Below are 25,568 nucleotides of genomic sequence, written 5' to 3'. Positions count from 1 at the left end.
GGAAAAGTTGTAAAATACCATTCAGCACTTCTGCGACACCTCAGTTTGGGTTACCTTTCCAAAAAAAGGGTAGTCAAGTCATACCCCACCTGCCCGTGGCGACCTCACAGACACCCGTTTTTTTAATTTCTGGTCTCTGTGTTTTTCAGTTTTCTTTTTTTTCCCTAAATTAGGGTAACACAAATGGGGGCGGCACTACCTGGGTTTATCCCAGGTAGTACTGTATATACTTTTTGCTGTTGTTTTTTGTTTTTGTTTTGTTCTTTTCTTTTTTGCCAACCATGAGCAAATAACACCAGTGTCCTCACTGCAGTAGGTCTGTAGTAAAAAGTGCACAAGCACTGAGGTGCGCGTACTGCAGCGAGTGGGTTCATATGTTATGTGAAAATATGGATGGTAATGATTATCCAATTATGAAGAAGAGCCACCAGCAGGACTTTTGTTGGCTGTGTAGCCAATGTGTTGCACCAGCAGATGAGATCTTGGCTGGTGGAGGAAGTAGAGTCACTAAGGAGCTGGAAGATGGGGTTGTTGGACCAATCTTTCAAGCTATCAGAGAGTTTCAAACAGACTGGAGTCACTAAAGATCAAGGTCTCGTCATCCATGGCTGTCATCCAAGACCAGGGCAAGTCATTTGTGGATGTAGTTTGGGAGTCTCTCGTGGCGGAGGGGAAGGATCCGCCTGGGGGCATGGTTGAGATCAGTGCTCAAAGCCAGAAAAAAGCCATTCTTAGTCAACAGGTACTAATCATAAAACCAAAGAGTGGTGCTGATGCTTCCGACAAGTCAAATGGGACCAGAAGACATCAGAGGTGAACTTGACTTGGTACCAGTTGATAGCTGCCTTAAGATCAATTCTAGTCGGCTAGTAATGAAGTTTCCATCAACCGAGGCCAAAGGTGAAGCGGCTGGGATACTGAATAATCATTTTGGCTCTGATGGCACTTTTTGCAGAGCAGAGTCAAAGAAAATACTGCCAAAAATGACCATGGTGGGCCTTTCCTCTTCCTTGGGCAACTCTGACATCATCTTAAATATTCTGAATAAAAACAATAAAATTAAGGTGCTCATTGATCGAGGTTGCACCCTCAACCTTATCTTCACATGAACAAGGAGTGACACCGAAACTGCTGTCTTGGAGATGTCATCAGAGGTGAGATCCTCCATCGTAGAACAGGGCAACTATATCTATGTGGATCTTACAAGATGCCGCACTTTTGACAGATTCAGGGTTACACAGTGTCATCACTGTCAGGGTTTTGGTCATACATCTAAGAGGTGTTCTAGAAAAAATGATGAACCTAAATGTGTTTTTCGTGCTGAGGCCCATAAGTCTAAGGATTGTAGTAACAGAAATTCTCCCAAATGCATCAACTGCTCTTCCTTAAGACACCAAGAAGCTAATACTAATTCACAGTCGGTTGCCTGTTTTGCATCAAGCATCTAGTAGAGACTGTCCAGTTATGATTTCTCATAGGAATAGATTGATTGAAAACACCTATTATGACCATTCAAAAAATGGAGTATGTCCCTCTTGAACCAGTTAAGGATGTTTTTTTTTTAATATTCATTCTATCTGTAATAAGATGACCATATTAATGAAACTCTAAATCAGCACGAGATTGACAGTTTGTGCTTGACTGAAACCCGGTTGTATGAGTCTGATATTAATATTATTTGTAGTGCTCTGCCTAAGACACATTATGTTATAAGCATTCCCAGGCCTGCCATTGACTGTCCGGGAGGTGTAGCACTTGGCAGCATTTGCAAACATTTCTCTCATAGACTCAGACCTGACCCCATCTTCATTTGAATTTCTGGAAGTATTAATAAATTTGTTTGTGGCCACCCCAAATGGGATTGAGGCGTCTGGCAATAGATAGATAGATAGATTAATAAATTTCAGTCAGAATACCATTAGGTCATCCAGGCACAGATCGAGGTTTTATGGAGGAGTTGGGGCAGTTTCTAGAAGTGTTTTCTCTTAAATCTGGAGGAGTTCTTGTTTGTGGTGAGTTCAGTTATTGGGTTGACAGTCCATAGTCAAACCATTTTCTTCAGAATTCCTTGAGTTGATCACCCAGAATTAGTTTTTCAATCATGTGAGTGATCCAACTCATGTCTTGGGACATGTCCTTGACATGATCTTGTCCCCTGTTGGTTGCAGGCATGTATCTGATGTGGAGGTTGACTCAGTTGACCCCCACATCTCTGACCATACTCTACTCACTTTTAGTTTTGATATCCCGAAAACCCCTTTCAATAAAAAGGTCATTAGGTTCAGAAATTACAGGAACGTTGACCACCATTCGATGTGTCATGAAATTGATCAGCGCTTAACCCATTAACTGCGCTTGGCGGTTTTTTGGAGGTGTCCGTGGTGCACAGATATAGGGGTAAAAATGAAATTTCCCAAAGGCCAAATTTTGTCTTAGGAATTGAGAGAACACATGCCAAAGTATATAGTTACGAAATATTAGCTCAGTATTTACCTTGGTAAAGCCATGGATGAACATCGAAGTGTCTGATTCCCTATTGGAATGTATGGTTTTCATTTTCTTTTTTGGTTTTGGGTTTGGTTTTGAAGGTTCAGACATGCTTGCATGGGTCGGCCTTGGTCACCATGACACTATATTCGAAATTCACCAGTGCAGCCATTACTGTATTGAGCAGTCGCACTCGGAACACCCCAGGCTGTATAGAGCAGTTAACGGGTTAAACTACATCGATTCTTCAAGTCTTTCTTTTGATGATTTAGTTTATATATAAAACAATGAGCTTAGGTCAGTTATTTGTTATTATTTTCCTGAGATTGTAAAAACAATCATTGTACATGATAATTCTCTGTAGTATGGTCCCTCCATTAATTCTTTGTGTACACAACGTAGAAAAGCAGTATATGAGTGGCGCTTGTAATGGACCGAATTAAGTTGTTTGCATTATGTTTGTCTGAGAAGAGCAGTTGTTTGCATTGTAAAAGCCCAAAAGACAAGGTATTATCAAAATAAAGTCGATTCACATGGTGGTGATTTAAAAAAAAAAAAAAAAACTGTCTTCGGTTGTGAATAGTTTGGTTGGTTGGAGGAATGTAATTGTTAAACCAACTTTTGTATGTGATGCCCACTTGGCTTCTGATTTTGCTTCAGTTTTTACAATTAAGATATCGTGCATAAGAAATGATTTGTACAACAGGTCTTCTGGTGAAGTGTACTCAGCTGACTTCCAACCACGGCGCACAGGGGGTCATTTACTTTCAACATTTCGTCCAGTGGATGTAAATAAGGTCAAATGTTACATCAGAAAACTTAACAAAACATTTTGCCCACTTGATCCGCGTAACTTGTCACAACTGCCTGATGTGTACGAGCACGCATCAGACTTTATCTTCAACATAATAAATAGATGCTTCTTAGAAAGTAATTTTATGCAGTCTGAGAAACGTGCTTTGCTTAGGCCCCTAATCAGCTGACCTTGATATTGAGAGCATGACAAATTATCATCCTGTCTCTAATCTGTCTTTCTTATCCAAGATTATTGAACGGGACATACTTGATCAAGTCTTATCACTACTGGAACACAACAGAGTTGTTCCTGTTGCTCAGTCAGTATACAGAAAATACCATTGAACTGAAACTGCATTAACAAGGATTCATAGTGACTTGGTGGCAAACACCTGTACTGGGATGTCCTCTTTCTTAGTTCTGTTGGATCTGTCTTCAGCTTTTGAGACAGTAGATCATAAACTATTGCTGGATGATCTGTATTTTTATGGTGTTCATGATAGTGCTATTTTGCTTCTTAAGTCATATCGGTCGGACAGATTTCAGAGAGTGGTTGTTGATTACGCTAGCTTTGATTCTGCTCCCCTTTTGTTCCGAGTCCCTCAAGGATCAGTTGTGGGTCCAATTCTATTTACAATCTACACCAGTAGTTTATTGTCTTTACTTCATGCTCATGATGTGTCCTATCATTTTTATTTTGGTATGACAGTACTGTCATGCAGTGACTTTTTTTTTACTTCCAGCTCTGTGTTAAGATATCAGATACTGATAATACCAAGACTAAGCTTGAATCTCGAATGTCTGATATTAAGATTTGGATGGCTAGGAGGAAACTTAAGCTGGATGATGGTAAAACTGAGATCATCATCATCAGAGGAAACAGAAAGGATGACAACACTGATAATGCCCTGGCTTTGAATATTGATGTGTCACAGCTTCATCCAGTCAGTTCTGTTCGAAATCTGTATTTTTATTTTAATTAAAAGGTAAATTTCAAAGAACATATTAATCAAGTTGTCAGTGAGTGTAACTTGCATGTCAGAAATCTGTACTCTGTGAGAAAATTCCTGAATAGACATTGCCTCTTAATATTGGTCCATGCAGTGGTCTTGTCTCATGTCAGTTATTGTAACTCACTGTGGATTTGTCTTCCAAATAATATACTTACTAAAGTCTGGTCTGTGTTGAACAGGGCAGCAAGGCTTATCTTTGGTTTTCCCTTGAGAACCTCAATTACCCCGTTCTTAATTGAGCTGCATTGGTTACCAGGAAAGACTAAAACTGAATTTAAATTGTGTTTTATTACAGTCTAGGTACTTGAGTTTGGTGAACCAAAGTGTCTTGCTGAATTGTTAAAACTTCCATTGGCACGCCTATGTGTGATGTTACGTACCTTAGTGAAGATGATTCGTTGCGTCTTGATAAACCTAGAGCCATTCTCTAGCCATCTTTCTCTTATTGTTCTTTTGTGTATAGAGCCCCTTAATTGTAAAAATAATGTATATGTGTGTCAAGCACTACTGAATTCCATATGGAAGAACTGGTGCTTTTGAGAAACAAATGACCAGATTATTATTATTATTATTACTGTATTATTATTATTATTATTATTATTATTATTATTATTATCCACCTATCCATCTATTTATTGCCTGATGGCTTAATCCCATAAAGGGTGACCACGGACAAATTGCTGCCATGTTGCCGTGTCCAGTGCCACTTCAATGCCTTGCCTCCGGCTCACACACCCCTCCCTCATATACCTCTCTACTCCATCCCTCCATCTCATCCTCTGCCTCCCCCTTCCTCTCCTCCCTTCCACCTCACTCACACACACTCTCATCGTTCGTCTCTCGCCCTTCATCCTCTCCACATGGCCAAACCACCTGAGTGTATTTCTCGTAACATTTTCTATCACATCCACATCCCATCACAGCACTCCCTCACTTCCTTATTTGTCAGTCTGTCTCTCCATGTAACTCTACATGCCCCTCTCAGATAGCTCATTTCCACTGCTCTCACTCTTGACTTGTGTCCTTCCAACAAGGTCCAGACTTCACTTCCATACATTAGTATGACAATACTGTAATGCCGTGACTTTCTTTTTTTTTTTTTTACTTCCATGCCCCACTTCCCCGTTCCTTATAACTGCTTTCAAAGAACCAGCAACCTTTCTTCCTTGTTGTACCCTTTCAAGCACTTCACCCTCCAAACTTCCATCGTTACTCATCACACTACCCAAGCACTTAAATGCACTCACATTTTCCATTTCCTCCTCATCCAGCCTCACTGTACATTTAGTGACTTCACTTCTCTCAAAGACCATAACATTACTCTTCCCTACATTCACCTTTAGATTTTTTTTCTTACACACATACCCAAACTCATTCACCAAGCCTTGCAGTTCCCCTTCATCTTCACTGAACAATACAGTATCATCTGCAAACAACAGTACAGGGAGTTTCCAAACACTGCCCTCTGTTATTAGGGTCATTCCAACATCCACTGCCCTACCTAGTATCTCTTGTATAACCTCATCCCTATACAGATTGAACAACCTTGGGGACATGACAAATCCCTGTTTCAGTCCAACATTCAGACAGAAAAATTCATTCAGTTCACTATCTACATGCACTGCAGCCTTAGCATCCTCATGCATACTCTTCACAGCATTCAACAACTTCCCATTTACTCCATATATCCTCAGTACTTTCCACAGTCCTTATCTATCCACCCAGTCACATGCTCTCTCCAAATCCATGAAGGCCACGTACAACTTCTTTCCCTTCTCTAGAGACTTTCCACAAAAGACCTAAGAATGAATACCTTATCTACACAACCTCTTCCCTTCCTAAAACCTCTCTGCTCATCTCCAATTAATTCTTCTGTTATTTCCCTAACTCGGTCAATAAGTATCCTACCATATACTTTTCCTATTACATGAAGAAGACAAATGCCCCTACTTGTACAGTACTGCTGCATGGTATTGTGAGTATTCGTACCAAAAAACTGTAAAGCAAAATTCCTATCCTGACATTTATGTTTTTTGATTAGTTAGTTGAAGCCTACAGTGCTTTTTGACACTACAGTCTTTGAGCCCAACATTTATATACCATATACTGTAGTAACTCATAGAAACCATGGGATTTCCCTACAGCTGGACTGAGGTTGCATAATAGAACATCAGTGTTGAACTTGAGTTCCTGTGAAATATTTGTTTATATTGTAGATATGTATTTGGTAAATGTGATTCAGCCTATAAATTCAGAAAAAAATTATGTGTATTTTTAACATTTTCAGAGCAGTTTGGGAGTTCTTCTGACTTTCCATTGTAGATGCTGAGTTTATTACTTAGTGCCTAAGGTGTGTGGGGGGGGGGGCAGGAGGGGGAGAGAATTCTTCAGCTCCTTGCTTTGTCCATTATATCCAACCCAGCTCAGCCTAGTCAGACTTCACGTAACCTAACCAAAGTTAACAAGTTAACCTAACCAAACCTAACTACTTAACCTAACCAAGCTAGTTAACTTAATTTTAATATAGATGTAATAACACAGAACTTGGAGTTGGAACCACCCCCCCCATTCCTTGTTTACTAAACATTAAAAAAAGCATTTGCAACAAAAAAGATATTGAGATTCTCTAATAATTTAGTCTGGAAAATTGAAAAATAATTTTTTTTTTTTTTTTTTTTTTTTTTTTTTTTTTTTACATTGTCAGACAAAATTACTAATATATTTCATAACAGTACATGCCAGTAATGTTGCATCATTATGTTTCTGCATTTCAGATCAGAGAGCAACAATACAGTGAGGCTGTTCAAATTTTAAATCACATCATTGAATCCTACCCAAGTGTAAGTACTACAGTAATTTTAGGGCATAGTTGAGTAATGTACTTCCCAGTGTACCGTAGAATAGTATATGTGTAACAGCTACTTTTTTTTTAAAACATCCTGTTTACACAGAATCATTTAGCATTGCATGTCACATATTAATTAATATAAGCAAAGTTCAGATTCCACTATGATAATAATCAGTTTTGTAAATTGATGTTTATGTAAATATAAATTATTTATATTAAAGATATTCGTTACCTGTACTGTATTCAATGTTTACTGCTGCAGACTGTCATGCTTAACTTATATTTTTGTGCATCATATGGGACATTCATTCTCCAAAAGTCAACAGTAAGTGGACAAGAGTAATATGGCTTGTTGCATATATGCACTTTTTTTTTTCTTTTTTGCTGCAGTTCATCATCTTAGCAATTGCATCCTTCATTAGCACTGAAAATTAGATGTCCTCACATTCTTGTGTTGTGTTTTTTTTATAATTTATGTATATTTAAGTATTACATCAAGGTTTATTTATTCTGATAAGTCCATTCTTCTGTCTTTCTCAAATAAATCTGATATTATGATGGAAGAATTGAGAGAAAGGATGGGACTGGAGTCGTTTGGTGTAGTGATGAGGAGGGGTAGATTGAGATGGTTTGGACATGTGGAGAGAATAAGGAATGACAGTTGGGTGCAAAAAGTGAAAAGTGTGAACAATGGGCGTAGGATTGCAAGAGGCAGACCAAAAAAGACCTGGGACAAGGTCATAGAGTGTGACCTCAGGGATAAGAGACTGAATAGGGAGGCCGCCAGAGATCGAGCAAAATGGAGAGCGACTGTTAGGTGACCAAGGCTGATGCACACAAGCTGTTAAACTTCACCACTGAAGTTTTACTGCAGTTATACTGATACCATAATTTTATAAATATCAGTATACCAGTATGTACATAGGTATGTGTTTATGTGTGTGTGTGTGTGTGTGAAAGGATTAAATTTTCACTCTACTTCTCTACTGTCCTAACAGTGTTGTTTTGTCTATATTCGTATTTATGATATTGATTTTTTTTTTTTTCTTTTCACCCTTAGGGCAGTATCAACAGTTGCTTTAGATTCTTGACAATATACTGTACTGTTCATTAGCTGATCACCACCTGTGAACTGTGGATAAGATAGGAACGTTCTAACTGTGTGGTGAAATATAAATAAGTTCAAAGTTCTGCAACACACAAAATGACAAACTCCCCCATCCCACATTTTCCCCTTGTACTTAGATCACGAAGTAGTAGGTTAAGAAAATGTTGACACACCTCTACCTTGGTGACAGTGGTGTGATGAAGGTTGTAAATTCTGCAAAACAGAGCTCTGCCATACTATACATGATTGAATATTAAAATGATATTTCAAGAACTTTAGGTGAGTGCAATAATAGTTTGTATATGGTAACCATAGAGGCATTGCCTGCTTAGTGTGACTGGAAAAATATATGGTAGCATACTCACTGATAGGGTTAGGCATATAACAGAGGAGCTAGTTGGAGAAGAACAAGGGGGATTTAGGAAGGGAAAAGGGTGTGTAGATCAGATATTTGTTTTAAGATGTTTAGTGGAGAAGTATCTAGAGAAGGGAAAGAAAGTGTATGCTGCCTTCATGGACCTAGAGAAAGCTTATGACAGGTATGTGGAAGGTATTGAGAATACCTGTATATGAAGTGGAGGAGAAATTGTTGAGTGCTGAGAAGAGTATGTATGAAGGAGCTAGGGCTACGGTGCAAATGGATGGCGAGCTGAGTGAGTTCTTTTATCTCCGTGTGGGACTGAAACAGGGTTGTGTGATGTCTCCATGGCTGTTTAATATATACATGGATTGGGATGTTGGGTCTGGTTAGTACTTGGATGGGTGACCGCCTGGGAACACCAGATGCTGTTGGCATCCCTACGTGTCAAGTGGGGTTGGTGGAGGATTAGTGCCCCTCCCTGTAGAACAATTAACTCTAAGCCCTTGACCACCCCGTTTGGGATACATGGCGTCTGGCAATGGATGGATGGATGGATGGGATGTAAAGGAGGTGCAAGGTAGGGCAGTGGATGTGGGGGTGGCTCTAATGAATGAGGGTGAGATTTGGAAGATTCTGGTGTTGTTGTTTGCTGATGACACAGTATTGTTGAGTGAAGATGAATGGGAGTTGCAAAATGCAAGGTTTGGTGAATGAATTTGGGACAGTGTGTAGGAAGAGGATTCTGAAAGTTAATGTAAACAAGAGTAAAGTTATGGTGTTTGAGAGGAATGAAGTCACAGAATGCACGGTAAGGTTGGATGGCGAGGATGTGGAGAATGTGAGTGCATTCAAGTACTTGGGTAGTGTGATGAGTAAAGATGGAACTTTGGGGGATGAAGTGCATAAAAGAGTACAGCAGGGAAGGAAGGTTGTTGGCGCACTGAAAGCAGTGATGAGAAATAGGGAGGTGAGTATGGAAGTTAAGAAGTCTCTGCATGATAGTATTGTGATCCCTACCCTGACGTATGGAAGTGAGGCATGGACCTTGCAAGAGGGGAACAAGGCAAGAGGGAGAGCAGTGGAAATGAGTTACTTGAGAGGAGCATGTGGAGTGACATGGAGGGACAGGTTGACGAATGAAGAAGTGAAAGAACGTTGTGGGGTGGATGTGGATGTGGTTGAGAAGATTAGGAGAAATACGCTGAGATGGTTTGGATATGTGGAGAGAATGGAGAATGAAAGACTGACTAAGAGGGTGTATGTAGGTGAGGTGGAGGGAGGGAGAGGGAGGGGAAGACCGAGGATGAGGTGTAGGGATGGAGTTGAGAGGTATATGAGGGAGGGGGGAGTGAGTTGGGGGAAGGGTAGTCAAATGGTGGGTGACAGAGCGACTTGGAGGCGTTTTGTCTGCGGCCACATTTTGTGGGATTAGGTCGTCGGGCTATAGATAGATAGATAGACATTTTTTCTCATTTATCCAAATACAGTATCATAAGTTGACTCAGCACACTTCAGATTTGTCTACACTACCATCTTGTAGAAGAGCATAGCTTTTTAGCTTTGCTAAAACTAGTCATTTCTATGTAAGTCATTTAACTATGGAAGCATTAAGTACACTGAGGTGGTTTGGACATGTGGGAAAAATGGAGAATGAAAGATTTACTAAAAGGGTGTATGTAGGTGAAGTGGAGGGAGGGAGAGGGAGGGGGAAACCGAGGATGAGGTGGAGGGATGGAGTTGAGAGGTATATCAGGGAGGGGGGAGTGAGTTGGGGGGAGGGCAGTCAAATAGTGGGTGACAGCAACTTGGTGGCGTTTTGTCTGCAGCCATCCTTTGCAGGATTAGGGTGTTGGGCTATTGTTAGATAGATAGAATAAATTAAGTGTATAGGCAATATGGTATGAGTTTTTTTTTTTTGTGTGTGTGAATGAGCATTTAAGGATGGGTATCAGGATAGCTCATTGAATTGTTTACTCATCCCTAATTGCCAACTGTTAAATTGTTTTCTCATCCCAAATTGCCAGCTATTAAATCACCTCATGTTCTTATTCATAGAAAGTTGAGTGAACCAAAAAAATATATAATTTGATTGTAGTCTTTATGCTGCAGCAGTCAGTTGTACATAATACAGTGACAGTCAACAGCATAATTTCCGTACAACTGTGTATGATGAATTTCAGGATGAGTTCTGTGGCATCTGTCTACCTTAGAATGTTGTGTTACCTGGTTAAAAAGCTCAAAACAGTTTCATGATTCTGTTTGTGGCTTATATGGTACAAATGGAATTTCCAGCTGAAACTACTTTACTGCTGTATTGTTTTTGATGTTCTAAGATTCAGAGAACATCATTCAGATTTTGTTGTCTTATTTTACATGCGTACAGAGTTGGATCCTGTGTGTTGTTGACTGTATATATTAGTGCCAGCTAGACCTACCACAATCATCATCATCACTGTCAGTTGCTTGAGATGGCCTACTGTAGGATAATGATCTCTCCTATCATTCTACCTTTTACGCTGTTGATTCCCTTCCATTCCAGCCAGCAACTTTACTGCTTTCTTACTTCTGCTAACAATTCGGCTGCAGAGCTACAGTAATCCCGAGTCTTGTAAAATGAGTAAGGCACGCTACCATTGTGCTGTCGTACTGTGTTTATCAACAAAATTTCAAGCTATCGCCCACAGTTTGAATAACTGAAAAAAAAAATGTCTTGTTTATCATGTCTCATATATACCTTCTTTTCACATGCAGACAGCAGTTTGAAGTGTGTTTTCCCGTAATTTTCAAAACTGAAATAATAACAGATTTCTACATTTTTTGCAACTGTTAAGCACTCTTTGGAATATCTCTAATCATGTTACTAGTTTTTAGAAATTATTCACCAAAACATATTAAGAAATATCTTGGCTGTGAAACTGTTGGACTGACAAGGGTGACCTTTTCTTTTGGACTGTTTTTTGTTCCTGGTGCACTATATGGTATATTATTATTTTTAAGATTCGTGTGTTGTTTTTGCTTCATCTGTATTTCATCAGAAACTTTCCTGGCCCCGAAGCAACTTGTGTTATGGGTACAGTGCAATGGGACATAACCCCATAGCCACAGCATCATAATTTTATGCCAGTTTATAACACAAAATGGTAGCTCTTAATGAGACACCATATACTATATGCAGAGATGATGAAATGTAGCGAAGAGAATGGAATGAAAATATTGTGGGAAATATGTCAGAGAGCCTTGGTGAATGGAGTAATACCTAACAAGTAGAATAAGGCTGTAACTGTGCTGAGGAACCCCCTTTCTCTCACAGAAGATATGGCCCACCCCCACACATCGCTTCATGGACAGGTATAGATGTGAAAGTGTTCCCTTGCCATGTTTCAGGGGTTTTGTGGCCTCAGTCACAGACACAGCCTGGCTGGCCCTGCTGTTACCTGCAACTGACTGGCATCACTCAGTTTGGTGAAGGGATTCATAGTCATATTCTTAATTCTTAAACTGCAAAGAGGAAGGAAAACCTCTTGATTTTTATGGTAGTTTTTGAAGACTGTAGTGAGGAATGAATGTGTCTGGCCTCTTAATATTGCTGACCACTCCATAATAGTGAATGCAGGTTTATCACACCTGATAACCTTAGGTGCGTCATGAATGACTATCAGAAATTAGGTACTTGCTTTTGTCATCACTGTATAAGTATTGTGAAAACAATATGGCCCTCAGTCCCATATTTCTTGAAACTCTAGACATTTTCCTGCCAATGGTTCCTGAGTCAGCTGTCAGGGTGAGAATACTGGAGGCTGGCAGGGAAATCCAGCACTAAGAATCAACATTAATGATTGTTGCAGTTATTGTGTTCAGTTGCTAATCAAGAACCTTATGCCTTGCCAGTGGCATCAGGACCCAGGCTTATCTGGCTGTGAACCAGATGAACTGCAGGCTGAAGTTTACCTTTTACAGGAGTCCCCCATCCTCTTTTTTGAGGGATAAGAAGAAAATTGAAGGGCATTTGTATAACTGGGCAGGTTATATTGATATCACTGTGTGATGACATAGTGTACCTCTCTGGCACCTTGGCTGATGGAATTTAGTTCTAGCAGAGGGAATATGATTTTAAGTCATATTCAGAAATATAGCACAATGTAGTACCAAGGAAACTTAATAAATTTAATCCAAAGAGAGTTCAGCCCTTGCCTTGTCCGAAGAGCTACAGCCAAGATAAAGTAATCAGCAAGGCCTCATGGAGTTAAACTTTTAGACTGCCAGTACAGGCATTAGGTATTCCTTTGGAGGTTGTTCAAGTTTCTGTTATTATAATTTAGAAATTTGGATGCTCAGAAACTTATAGTTGATACTTAAATTTGAAAACTAATAGACATGCCTTTAGTACAGTATTTTTAGGTATTTGCATCCATCTTTTTTTGCTTAAAATGAATGTTAAGTTTCTTTTACTAATAATGGTAGAAAATTATGAAATTATTAGTTTGTGATGTTGCCTTCACTTCAGTCCCGGGCAGCTCTCTCTCTCTTGGCCTACTGTTACTTCTACATGCAAGACTTTGTCAATGCTGCCAATTGCTATGAGCATCTCACCATCATCTTCCCAGACATTGAAGACTACCGACTCTATTATGCTCAAGCACTCTACCAGGTAAGGCTACTGTACTGTGATTAATCCAGTTTATTAATCAGTTATTATAGTATGTAAAGTGTGATGAACTTGGTTTGTATGCAGGATTACCAAAGCTACTTTAGCTCTTTTGGAGTATTCTAACTTGACAGACATTGTAACCATTGTTAGGACTCTATAAGGTATGTTACACAGCCATGTTCAGTACATTCAGTAAATACTATTTGTACAGTTAATACAGCTATACAGTACTATATTGAAATAGTATACAATATATAAATGTGTGTGTTTGGATAAGTAAATTGGGAGGGAATGTGTCATCATGTCTTGGCTACATCCCTTTCTTTGGGGGAAGCAGCGTAGGTGTACAGTATAGATAGATAGATATTGTACTGTATTCTTAATGTATACAGTACAGCTTCTTTGAGTATAATCAGACCTTCCTTATCCGTACATTCAGCCATAAGTGCTAATTATATGATAAGTTCATGTACCAGTATTAGTAATTTTTTATGTAATCCTCAGTCTTCAGGTGCAAAGTGTTCAGGAACTTTAAACTCAGTGAACCCAGATATAATGTTTTGTGTGTATGCGTGTGTTTTAAGAAGTTAAATTTTGTAAACATTTTTGTACAGTCATTCACAGAAGTCATGTTAATCCTGTCCCATACCCCAGTCCTCAGACATCTAGTCATCCTCGCCCTCCAGTCCTTACTAACGTAAGTCCTTCTTACTGTACACTGTTACCAGAAACATGTGTCCTCTGTTTCATATCTACTGACTCACAGAGATGCTGTTTACCGCAGGCCATGATTGATGACATGGCTTTTGTGGATGATAGTACATTTCTAACCATGAACTGACTGACTTACCATACACTTCACCCTGTTTTTATGTTGTATCTTCTGTCTGTCTCTGTCTACAGCCAGACTCCATAATCCTGTAAGGGGTGGCCGTTTGTTTTTGAATTAGTGGTTTTATGGGGAGGGGCACTGAACCTCCATCAACCCACTTGTTGGCACATAGGGAACATGTTTTGGTTGGTTATATGGTTACCACCCAGTGTTGTAAATTTTTCATGGCTTACAGGAAACCATTAGGCTTGTCACTCAATGTAAAGACACCTAACAAGGAAAAAAATGTAATAAAAGTGACAGAAAAGGTGGGAGAAATAGGAAGAGAGGAGGGCAGACACAGAAGAAGAGTGATAAAGGTGAAGGAAGAAGTAGACAACACTATGTCAAGTGAGTGAATGATGGTCACCATCACCTACCTTGTAGGTTATATCTTGCAGTGTCATAATCACACATTTCAAACTAATTTTAATGCACTCGTATATCATTATATATATTATAATCCTTGTGTGTGTGTGTGTGTGTTTATTTACCTAATTGTGATATACAGGAAATGAGCTACATTCGTGGGGTCCCATCTTTGTTTCTCAATAAGTCAGATTTTGCTTTGCATTTATTTAAGTTTTTAAACTGGAGGATCTCTTCGTCCAGGCTATTCCACAGGTCTGTGCATCAACATGGAAAACTATATTTCTTGATATCCTTCAAGCAACTTGTTTTTTTTTTTAGTTTCATTCTGTATCCTCTTGTTACTCACCCATCCCATACAAACAGATCTTCTCTGTCAATTTTTTCTACTCCCATCCTGACCGTGAACACTGCAGTCTTGTCGCCCCTCTCTTTCCTTTCTTCGAAGGAGGACAGGTCATTTTTCCAGCCTTTCCCTGTACGACATCTACCAAGCCAGGGACCATGTTGGTTGCTGTTGGTTTTTTGTATTTTCTCGATCTTGTTTATATCTTTCTTTTTATGTGGGGACCACACTACTGCTGCATATTCCAACCTGGGTCAGATCATGGTCACTATCAATTTTTTCATCACCTCCTCGTCCATGTTATGAAATGCTACTCTTATGTTAGTCAGGCGATTATACGTCTTTATAACTATCTTGTTAATATGTTTTTCAGGTGACAAATTATCCTGGACCAGCAGTCCCAAGTCCTTCTTTTCCCTCACTTTTGTGATTGGTTCATTACCCATCAAATAATTCAGTGATGGTCTGTTGGTACTTTTACCCTTTTCCAATATTTTACATTTTTTTGTGTTGAATTTCATTTCTCACATCTAGCTCTGATCATATATCCTATCCAAGTCCTCCTGCAGTATTTTACAGTCGTCTTCAACTTCTGTTCGCCTCATGATCTTTACATCGTCAGCAAACAGACTTGCATAACTGTCCATTCCGTATACCATATTGTTTACGTAAATCAGGAACATTATTGGTGCTAACACCGAGCCTTGTGGGACTCCACTTGTTATGTTCCTCCAGCCAAACATCCTGTTTTTATTATTGTCCTCAAGATGTCTGTCTTTCAAGAAGTTTGTTATCCACTCTAAGAGGTTCCCCTTCAGTCCTCCTATGTGTTCCAATTTGCACATCAGTCGCATGTGGGGTACCTTGTCAAAGGCTTTCTCCAAATCTAAATACACAAAATCCACCCAATATCTCTCTCCTGTAGCAAGCCTATCGTTCTTGAGTAGAAGCTTAACAAGTTGGAAACACATGACCTTCCACTTCTGAATCCAAACTGACTGTCTGCCAATATGTTCATCTCCTCCAGATATTTTATCCATCTGTCATTCAGGATTCTCTTGCACAGTTTTGCAACCGTGGTGGCCAGGGACACTGGTCTGTAATTCAGGGGTACGTCCTTGTTCCCTTCCTTATAATTTGGTACCACATTGGCTCTCTCCTATTCCCGAGGCACTTCCCCCTCTTCCATAGAACACACAATTAAACCGTGAATCCTATCCGCCATATCATATATATTATAATGTGTGTGTGTGTGTGTGTGTGTGTGTGTGTGTGTGCAGTGCACCCAAAACTGGAAAAAGAAATTTGATGAAATGTGGCAGGGTGGTTGCAACTTTCTCACAGATGGGCCTGTTTCAGTTTCATCTCGATTAAAATTTTCTAAATAGATATTTTGGCCCTTAATTATCCCTGTTGTTTGCTAGAGCAAACTATTGGGTCATGAAGCACTTGCCTCTGTGTTGAACATAAATTGTTGACGTCAAACAAAGCAGAGTGCGATCCAGAAACAGCTCCAATTTTGGCAGTTGAGCAAGTGCTGAACAACCTGATAGAGCTGCAGAATGCTTGTCTTAACTATAATCCTTCACATTGCTTCCAACCCTCATATTACCACTGTACTAGAGTGACACATCACTTTTTGTTTAACCCACTTCCCTTTTATTCAACCTAGAGAGAGACTTCTCGAATTGGGATGAGTTAGATATGGCTCTCATAAACCCCCTGCATGTGATAGATCATTCCCAAGTTTAGTATTCTGCAGGTAAGAAGAATAAGCTAAATAATATGTCACTGGAGTGAAGGGGTCAAAGAACATAAAGTAACGGTATCAGTGATATCCGCAATCACATCCCCTCTTCAGGCATGCCTATATGAGGAGGCAATGAAGGTGACACATCAGATGGAATCACCTGAATACAGTGGTCGACTCACCAAGCTACAGGCAGCCATCAAATATGGTGAAGAGGATCTTCCTGGAGCCAAGAGTTTGGTAGACATGTGTCCTGCTGATGACCCTGACACAGAAGTCAACCATGGCTGCCTCCTGTACAAGGTCAGTCCTCACAGTTGTTTGAAATGATCAAGGTTTGGTTTCGTGCAAACTGGTGCAGAGTTTTAGTGATGTCTGTGAGCAATGTGCTTTAGAGTAAATGAAAGTAAGAGTAGTGTGATGGCTGCTCCCAATATGATGTTAGGGTGAATGGAGAGAGACATGCATTGGTGAGAGAGCTTAAGTACTTGAGTGCAGTTACAAACTAGAGAGGTAAATCTTCAAAGGAATTACAGTACGAAGTTGAGTGATACAGAGAATGAAAGTGACTGGTGCCGTGAAGGCCTTGATACAGAACAAACATCTGAGAATGGCAGCTGCAAGAGGACTGCATGGAGGTTTAGGACCTATATTGACATATAAGTGTTCAAGGTTGGGGTGGCATGAAAATGTTAGGTCAAGAGTTTGAGCAGTTTAGATAAGGCCATTGGGAAATGTGTGTGGAGAATGGATAGCATAAGATATATGGTGCCATGATTTGTAAAAGATGTGGAGTAGGGAAATCTGTGGACAGTAGAATTGAGGGGAGCATGCGTAGGTGATGTCGTATGGAGGGAATTGGTATACATATTGTAGAATGGTGAAAAGGGTATACCTATGTGAGTGAGTTTGAAGGTGAGATGAGGGATAACAGGCCAAGAAAAAGGTGGATAGATACTTTAAATGAATATGTGAGAAAGTGAAGTATGGTAGTTGATGAGTCTGCGGAACTGACAACACTCAAGCTGATTGAGTAAATTTTGTACAAAAGAGTACATGACAAGAGTTTGGCTCCTCCTTTTTAATGTGATAATTGTTGGATTCACTCATTCTGATAGGTAGTATGAAGTGCTGGTATGGAAAAGGATGCCTTAGCTGTACCATAGTCAGGATTCTGCCAGCTTGACTGGTGAGTGAATGAGAGTGTGGCCCATATCATTGGAAATGCTGTTGATTATTTTTCACAGTCATCATTTTTTTTTTTCTGGACTCTACAGTACCTTACCCCACCTGTAGGTGGGAAAAAAGAGACAGGATGATGATGATGATGATAATGATGATGACAGTTTCATGGAAGAAATAAGTCATCCAGCTCACTATTTAAAACTATTTAAATTTTAGTAGCATGCAATTGTTTCTTCAGTTTTGCTGGTCTCAACATTTTTAATGTTATTGGGGCAGAAAGCAGTACAGTACTTTATTAGTAAAAGGTTATAAAACGGCCTTCTTTTTCCCAGTGAAGAAGTGAATATCCAAAGCCAAAGAATTTCATAACGTGTGATAATTATTTAGTATTAAAAAAAAAAAAAAAAAAAAAATGAACATTACATGAGACTGAGATAAGTCAAAACATGGCTAATTATGCATGAGGAGTAAGTTTGAAGGATGGATGGAAAATAGATTTTTGAGGCTGTTGTTGTGGAGGTTCATGTGATGCAAAAACAAAAGAGAAAGTGTTTGATATAGTTTAGATACATGGAGTGACTAGAGACTGAAAGACTGATCAAAGTGATGCATGATAGTATGCTGTATGAAAGAAGTGGGAGATCACAACTGTTGTGGAGGGACAGGGTAGATGTGATTGTGTATGTATGTGATATATATACAGTATGTATGTATTGTTTGGGGGTGGGGTTTTGAGGGGTAGACCAAGAAAGACATGGGACGAGGTCATAAAGTGTGACCTCAGGGTTAAGGGACTGAAGAGGGAGGCTGCAATAGATCGTGTAGCACGGAGAGCCGCCATTAGGTGACCAAGGCTGACACATGCAAGCATGTTGTAGCCTTTAAAAATGAAACAAAACTTATGTATTGTTTATTATTATAATGGTATTTGAAGCCCTCTCACTTGACTTCAGAAATGGACTCCCATGAGAGATTTTGTATGCCGAAGATTTGGTGATGATTGCAGAGAGTGAAATGGAGGTGGAGGAAAGATTTAGGAAGTGGAGAGATGGCATGGGACACAAAGGCTTAAGAGTGACTTCAGATGAAACAAAAGTGATGGACTTAATTCCATCTTGTGCAGTGTTTGTGATAAGTGGGTGCATAAGAGTTGTAGTGGTTTTAGAGGTAGACTGGGAGATAATGCTGATTTCATGTGTGCGGTGTGTCAGGGTGAGCATGTGAAGATTGTCAGGCGTGAAAGGATTGAACTTGCTGGAGAGTCTCTTGAGTGTGTGGAAGAGTTTTGTTACTTGGGAGACATGTTATGTGTTGGACATGGGGCTGAGGCTAGCTCTGTGTGGCTAAAGTGAGGAGTGGTTGGAAGAAGTTCAGGAGCTGTTGCCTCTCCTGACTGAGAGGGCATTCCCACAATGCTGAGATCTTTGTGTGTAGCATACCAGTATGTTGGGAGTGTAATGCTGTATTGAAATAAGACCTGGGCAGTAAAGGAAGAGGATATTTGCAGGTTCAGATGTACAAAAATGGCAATGATCAGGTGAATGTGCAGTGCGAGGTTTGGGGGGGCCAGGTTTACGATGGAAGAGTTGAAAGGTAGGATGGGACTGGAGTGTATTGATGCTGTTATTAGGAAAGGTATATTGAGATGGTTTGAGCATGTGAAGAGGATGGGGGATGATAATTGGTGCCGAAAATGGGAAGTGTTTATGTTAGGGTAGGGTAGTGAGAGGTAGACCGAAAAAGACCTGGGACGAGGTCATTGAGTGCGACTTCAGGGGTAAGGGACTAAACAGGGAAGTTGCCAGAGATCGAGCAACATGGAGAGCCACCATTAGATGACCAAGGCTGACGCATGCAAGCATGTTGGAGCCTTCAGAAACGAAACAAAATGAAATTATTGTAACTACCAACTCGCACATGCCCTAAATGGGCATGAAACTGTATTATACACATTTAGGCTTTGTTATATGGGTCCTAAAGGGCAGCTGAATCCTAGAGCCAGTGAACATCACTTTTTGTCATTAGAGAGGCAACCTGTCCCCACACACTCTTGCAAATGGATATAGGTGTGAATGGGTTTTGAGCAGAGTGAGAAGTGTCTGTGGAGATTTGTGTTGGAGTGACAATGAAGAAGGGCAGTGTATAGTGGCAGGTGTAACTGCCCATGAGTAGGATCATAAATGACTAGAGGTCAGTTAGCTTTAGCCACAATTTTGAGGATATAGTAATAATAAATACAGTAGCTTCATGGGACGAATATGTACAGTAAGTCCTTGTTATAAGTCACCTTTCTTGACATTGCTATTGCTATTATACTCACATTTTACCTTTTTTTCTTTCAAAATACCATTACTACTTATAACATTTCTCTTAGATTCCCAGGTTTACAGGACCAAATCTAAGAAAACAGGTGATATAATTGAGAACTTATCCCGATCATTTAATGAGGGTTGATTGATAGCAAACTACAGTACAGTACTATCCTGATTAAAACTACAGTTTCTTTGTATAGTATGGAAATTGTGATACCTACACCTCTTAAGTTTTACTGATACTTGCTGTTGTACCCTTTTTGATGATAGGGACATACTCAGTATTTTATATGTTATAGATGTTATATATTAATATATCACAAGCCACACAGGGTTTGGCTTATCCATGAAGGCTGTAATCTATAAACTGAACTTTTATTGTATGAGTCTCATCTCATATCTTGTACAGAATGTAGACTAACATAATCTGTATGTGTGTATGTGTGTGTGTGTGTGTTCAGGAGGGCCGATATGATGAGGCTTGTCAAAAGTTCACAAGTGCCCTCCAAGTGGCAGGATACCAGCCTCACCTCTCCTACAACATCGCCCTCTGCCATTATCGTCTCAAGCAGTATGCTCCTGCCCTGAAACACATTGGTGAGTTGACATTTAACTCTTTTGCTGTAGCTGGTACACTGGAGTATTTTATTCAGGCTAACTCCAGAAGACTGTTCAAGTGAGAGAATTTCAGTTGAGAGAAATTCTGCCAGTCAAAGGTTTAAGAAACTATCTTGAATAACCCGTTGCTATTGGTACACCTACAGATTGTATTGACAGCCAGGTGATTTGGTTTAGTCAAGAGAAATCCAAGTAGTAAGAGTAGTAGTAGTAGTAGCAGAAGTAGGAATAGTAGTAGTAATAGTAAAAGTAGCATAGTAACGTCTCAGTTCTCCGTTGTCTCAATATCCGGCCCAGTGCAACATCCGATGCTGCTGGCTCGGCTCTATTAAAGCAATGTCCAGCTCCGAAACAGGACATAACCAGCGGTTCTATGCAATATCCGCATGTGGAGGCATATCAGCCGGCCAACCAGCTCTGTATTACTATACTGTATCATTATTTTATTGTATTTTTTGTTTGATTTTCATTTTTTACTCATGGTATAGTTTTAGGACAGAGGGTCCAGACAGATAGTATCAATGTATCCAGCTTGATGCTGAATATTGAGCAGATGGGGGGTACTATGCGATATCCAGTGTTTCCCTTTATTCGGTGTAGGCCTTGGCTGAATTATGCCAGATAATTGAGAGTTCACTGTGGTAGTAGTAGCAGATGTAGTAGTAGTAGTCGTAGTAGCAGTAGTAGTAGTAGCAGTAGTAGTATTTATGTGGACTTGAAACCAGTGGACTGCAAGAAACTGAAAACTTCAGATGGGTGCTCCGAATGATCTTTTATTGAAGCTATATTGAAAGATTGCTTACTTACGATAGTGAAGTACATGAGGTTAGGAAGTAGTGTGGGGGACTACATTGCCATGTGGGCAACTGGGCATAGTAGATTGTTTGTGAGTTCCATTTTTTATTGGTGCTGTAGCAGAGGAGGGTGATGGCCTCATTGTAGTTTAGGTAGGTGCACTTTAGTTTCTCTGATTAGGATAGTTTCTGGGGGAATGAGCATTGGGTGGTGGTTCATGAAGAATGCTGTTTGGCTGGAGGTATTGGTGGTAATGTATTTTTGAAGCATAGTGTTGGGTGTAGGAGGCAGGATGTTTCTTAGGCATTCTTTTAGTGTAGTGATTGAATTGGAATACATGCTGAGAGTTAGAAAGAGGGATTTGGGGGAGAAAGTTCTATAGGACTTAAATCCATGATTTTGAATGATGTACAAAGCAGCAGTATTGGTCTGTGTTATACATAGAAGGACAGTTGGAAACTACCTGACTTTATCAGTCAAAGGATTAAACCACCTTTACATTGCAACATTGTTTTTTTTTTTTTTTTTTTTTTTTACGTGTCCGACTCTGGGCAAAGGCTCAGGGCCTATTTCTTGGGGGCAGTCACCTATCCCAAGGCCCAGTAGTCCTCCTACACCTCCACATGTCATGTATACATGAACTGCTTCACTCTACTTGCACAGTCTTCCGTTGGCACACACACACACACACACACACACACACACACACACACACACACACACACACACACACACACACACACACACACACACACACACACACACACACACACACACACACACACACACACACACACACACACACACACACACATTCGCCCACATTAGTAGTCCAACTTTCAATCTTACCCACGCAATCCTTTATCCAACTGATCCATACTCTTATATTTGCCCTCCATCTCTTGCACAACAATACACACTCCTTCTTTTGTCCTCTTATTCTCACTCACTCCCACGTGTATAGTCCATCCATATTCTCATTCTGTCACACTCTCACCTCTCCATTTAGCCTCGGTTATTCCACATATATCCACTCTTGCACCCTCAAGCACCTAGAAAATCTCTCTTTCACCTCATCATTCGCACCCATTACATTCCATGTCGCAGTCTGTAACATGTCCTTTGTACGGTCCTTTGTCGTCACCTGTTGCACAGTCCTGGTCTGAGGTTTCTTGTTCGTATTTTTAGAGGGGCACTAATCCTCAGCCAACACGCTTGTTGTCACATAGGGAAGATATGTTGCTTGGTTATAGGGTTACCACCCAGCATTGCCAATGATTTCCTGGTTTAAAGGAAATCATTTGGCCTGCCACTCAGTGTAGAGCTACCCTAAAGCAATGTATTGCTACACTAAGTGGGTGAATGATGGGTACGTCCACTTACCATTCATAGGGAGGTAAGCCTAAATAATATCTCGATGGAAACCACTTTACCACAGTTATGGATAACAAGAAGAATGACAGTGTTTAAATTCAGCCAAAACTCCATCAGACTTAACAACTGCAGGCAAAATAAGTAAACACTGCTGGTGTTATTTGTTCTAGCATCTTTTGACAACTCATATCTTTATATGCTTTAAAATTTGCCTACCTGATACAAAGAGGAAATTCTCATTTTTATACAGCTAGTAAGAAACGACCATTTGCGCAAACATCGCATAACAGGTATTCAAAAATATATTGGAAAATCTTCACTTGCAAGGTTGCAGTCATGAACTATGTGTAATTTCCACAAATTACTGATATTGCAGATTGTTGCATGATGTTGCTGCATATTATGAATTTGTTGTTCAGAAACACGCGATTTAGGAGATTCCACTGAAGTTTCCAGTTATGATTTACTGTATGTCACTACTAGAAATGTGTAGTGTACCAGTATGTGTTTGATTGTGATTGTTGTTAAGTGTTATGTGAGATTCTGATTTGTGCATTTTGATTAGATTTTTTTATTTGATCTTTTTTCTGCCTGAGGATGGACGCACACATCATCTACCCACTTGACTACAGTACAGTACGTTGATTGAGAAGCCAGATAGTTTTTTGTAGTCCAGGAAACCATTTACATACTATATGGGATGGTAACCATACAACCAAACTGATGCTTGTTAGTCGAGCAGATTAAGGTGCTTCATCTGAATGTGGCTTGTAAGGGTTTATATTTGAGGGATGGTTGAGATTCATTCCTCGTATCATGTCACTCAGGTGGGTGACTTATCACTCATGTGTTATACTGTATGTCTGGACTAAGTTGCATAGTGCCAGGCCTCTATACTTTTGATGGGGCAAAAAATTGGATGATAGGTAGATAGATTAATAGAATTTTAAGTAAATTAATCATTGCATAATTTTTACACTTTTTTATGCAATCTCTACAGCTGACATTATTGAGCGTGGTATAAGAGAACACCCAGAACTGAGTGTTGGCATGACCACAGAAGGTATAGAAGTGCGAAGTGTGGGTAATACTCTGACGCTGCATGAGACAGCACTCATAGAAGCATTTAATCTCAAGGCTGCCATTGAATACCAACTAAAGAACTGTAAGTACCTCTTTATTTTATTGTAAGTTGTTGTGGTGATACTGGTAGTGCTCTGCCCCAGTCTGTTTGGCTGAGCAGACCCACTGACACAAGCAAGCAGCAGGCTTCCAGTGGCAGACAGTACCTCACCATGGTCAGAGCAGGGCCCTTCCACATGGCAAAGTGAAGGGAAAGTGAAGGAGGCATAGCCCAGAAAAGAATGAGCTGTGTGTGTGAGATATGTCTGAGTAGTATTCTTGGCCTGGACTTTGGCTACTGGGTAAATATAGTTGAGTTCCCTGCCTGGGAGTGCTGTTCAAAGCCAGCTATTAGGCCTTGGCCCCACATCATCCTCATGATAGTACCTTTTGGGACAGTGGTAATCATTCACCTCTGAACCTTTCATTTTTGTGTACATTTAGTTAGCTCATGCTCATCTAGAGGTTGCCCATACATTGAATAAAACAATCTTCAGGTAGGCAGGAAAAAATTAAGATGATATTAGTCTGGTGGGGAATGTTACATATATGTATGTGTGTAAGTCTGCATGTGTTTATTTACCTAGTTGTGATTTACAGGAAATGAACTACGCTCATGGGGTCCCGCCTTCATTTCTCAACAAGTCAAATTTTGCTTTGAGCTCCTTTCAGTTTTTAGACTGGACGATATCTTTGTCCAGGCTGTTCCACTGGTCTGTGCATCTATATGGAAAACTATATTTTTTGATAACCTTCATGGAACTTGGCATTTTCAGTTTTATTCCATATCCTCTTGTTACTATCCCATCTCATACAAACAGATCTTCTCTGTAAATTTTTTCTACTCCCATCATGGCCCTGAACACTGCAATCATGTCGCCCCTCTCTCTTCTTTCTTCTAAGGTAGGCAGATTTAGCTTCTCCAGCTTTTCCATGTATGACAGATCCGCTAGGCTAAGGATCACCTTGGTTGCTGTTCTTTGCATTCTCTCGATCTTGTTTATATCTTTCGTTTTATGTGAAGACCACACTACTGCTGCATGTTCCAACCTGGGGCAGACCATGGCCACTATCAGTTTTTTCATCATCTCCTCATCCATGTAATGAAATGCTGCTCTTATGTTAGTCAGGCAATAATATGTCTCTCTAACTATCTTGTTAATGTGTTTTTTGTGTGACAAATTATCCTGGACCAGCAGTCCCTAGTCCTTCTCTTCTCTCGCTTTTGTTTGATGGCTCATTACCCATCAAATAATTCAGTGATGGTCTCTTGGTACTTTTATCCATTTCCAATATTTTAAATTTTTTTGCATTGAATTTAATTTCCCACATCTGACTCCAGTCATGAATCCTATGCAGGTCCTCCTGCAGCATTTTACAGTCTTCTTCAACTTCTACTTTCCTCATGATCTTTGCATCATCATCAAACAGACTTGCATAACTGTTCATTCTACCATATCGTTTGCGTAAATCAGGAACATTATGGGCGCTAACACCAAGCCCTGTGGGACTCCATGTGTTACTTCCCTCCATCCAGATAATCCTGTCCTTTATAACTGTACTGTC

At 39.9% G+C, this 25,568-nt stretch overlaps 1 protein-coding gene across 1 annotated transcript in view; it reads left to right on the top strand.

The window, feature by feature from the left end:
- The window catches only part of Ttc30 (tetratricopeptide repeat domain 30), a 48,584-nt gene that overhangs the window by 926 nt on the left and 22,090 nt on the right, over nucleotides 1–25,568 (top strand). The window contains exons 2-6 of the mRNA XM_080276637.1: nucleotides 7,070–7,135; nucleotides 13,117–13,260; nucleotides 16,708–16,899; nucleotides 20,555–20,690; nucleotides 23,881–24,045. Of these exons, the coding sequence (XP_080132763.1) occupies nucleotides 7,070–7,135; nucleotides 13,117–13,260; nucleotides 16,708–16,899; nucleotides 20,555–20,690; nucleotides 23,881–24,045 (703 nt within the window). The remainder of the gene's footprint in view (nucleotides 1–7,069; nucleotides 7,136–13,116; nucleotides 13,261–16,707; nucleotides 16,900–20,554; nucleotides 20,691–23,880; nucleotides 24,046–25,568) is intronic.

This window comes from Coenobita brevimanus, chromosome 7 (genome assembly GCF_032717465.1).
Source record: "Coenobita brevimanus isolate Jiangsu-jjx chromosome 7, ASM3271746v2, whole genome shotgun sequence".
Lineage (NCBI taxonomy): Eukaryota > Metazoa > Arthropoda > Malacostraca > Decapoda > Coenobitidae > Coenobita > Coenobita brevimanus.
This window is presented reverse-complemented; position numbering and strand designations above follow the sequence as displayed.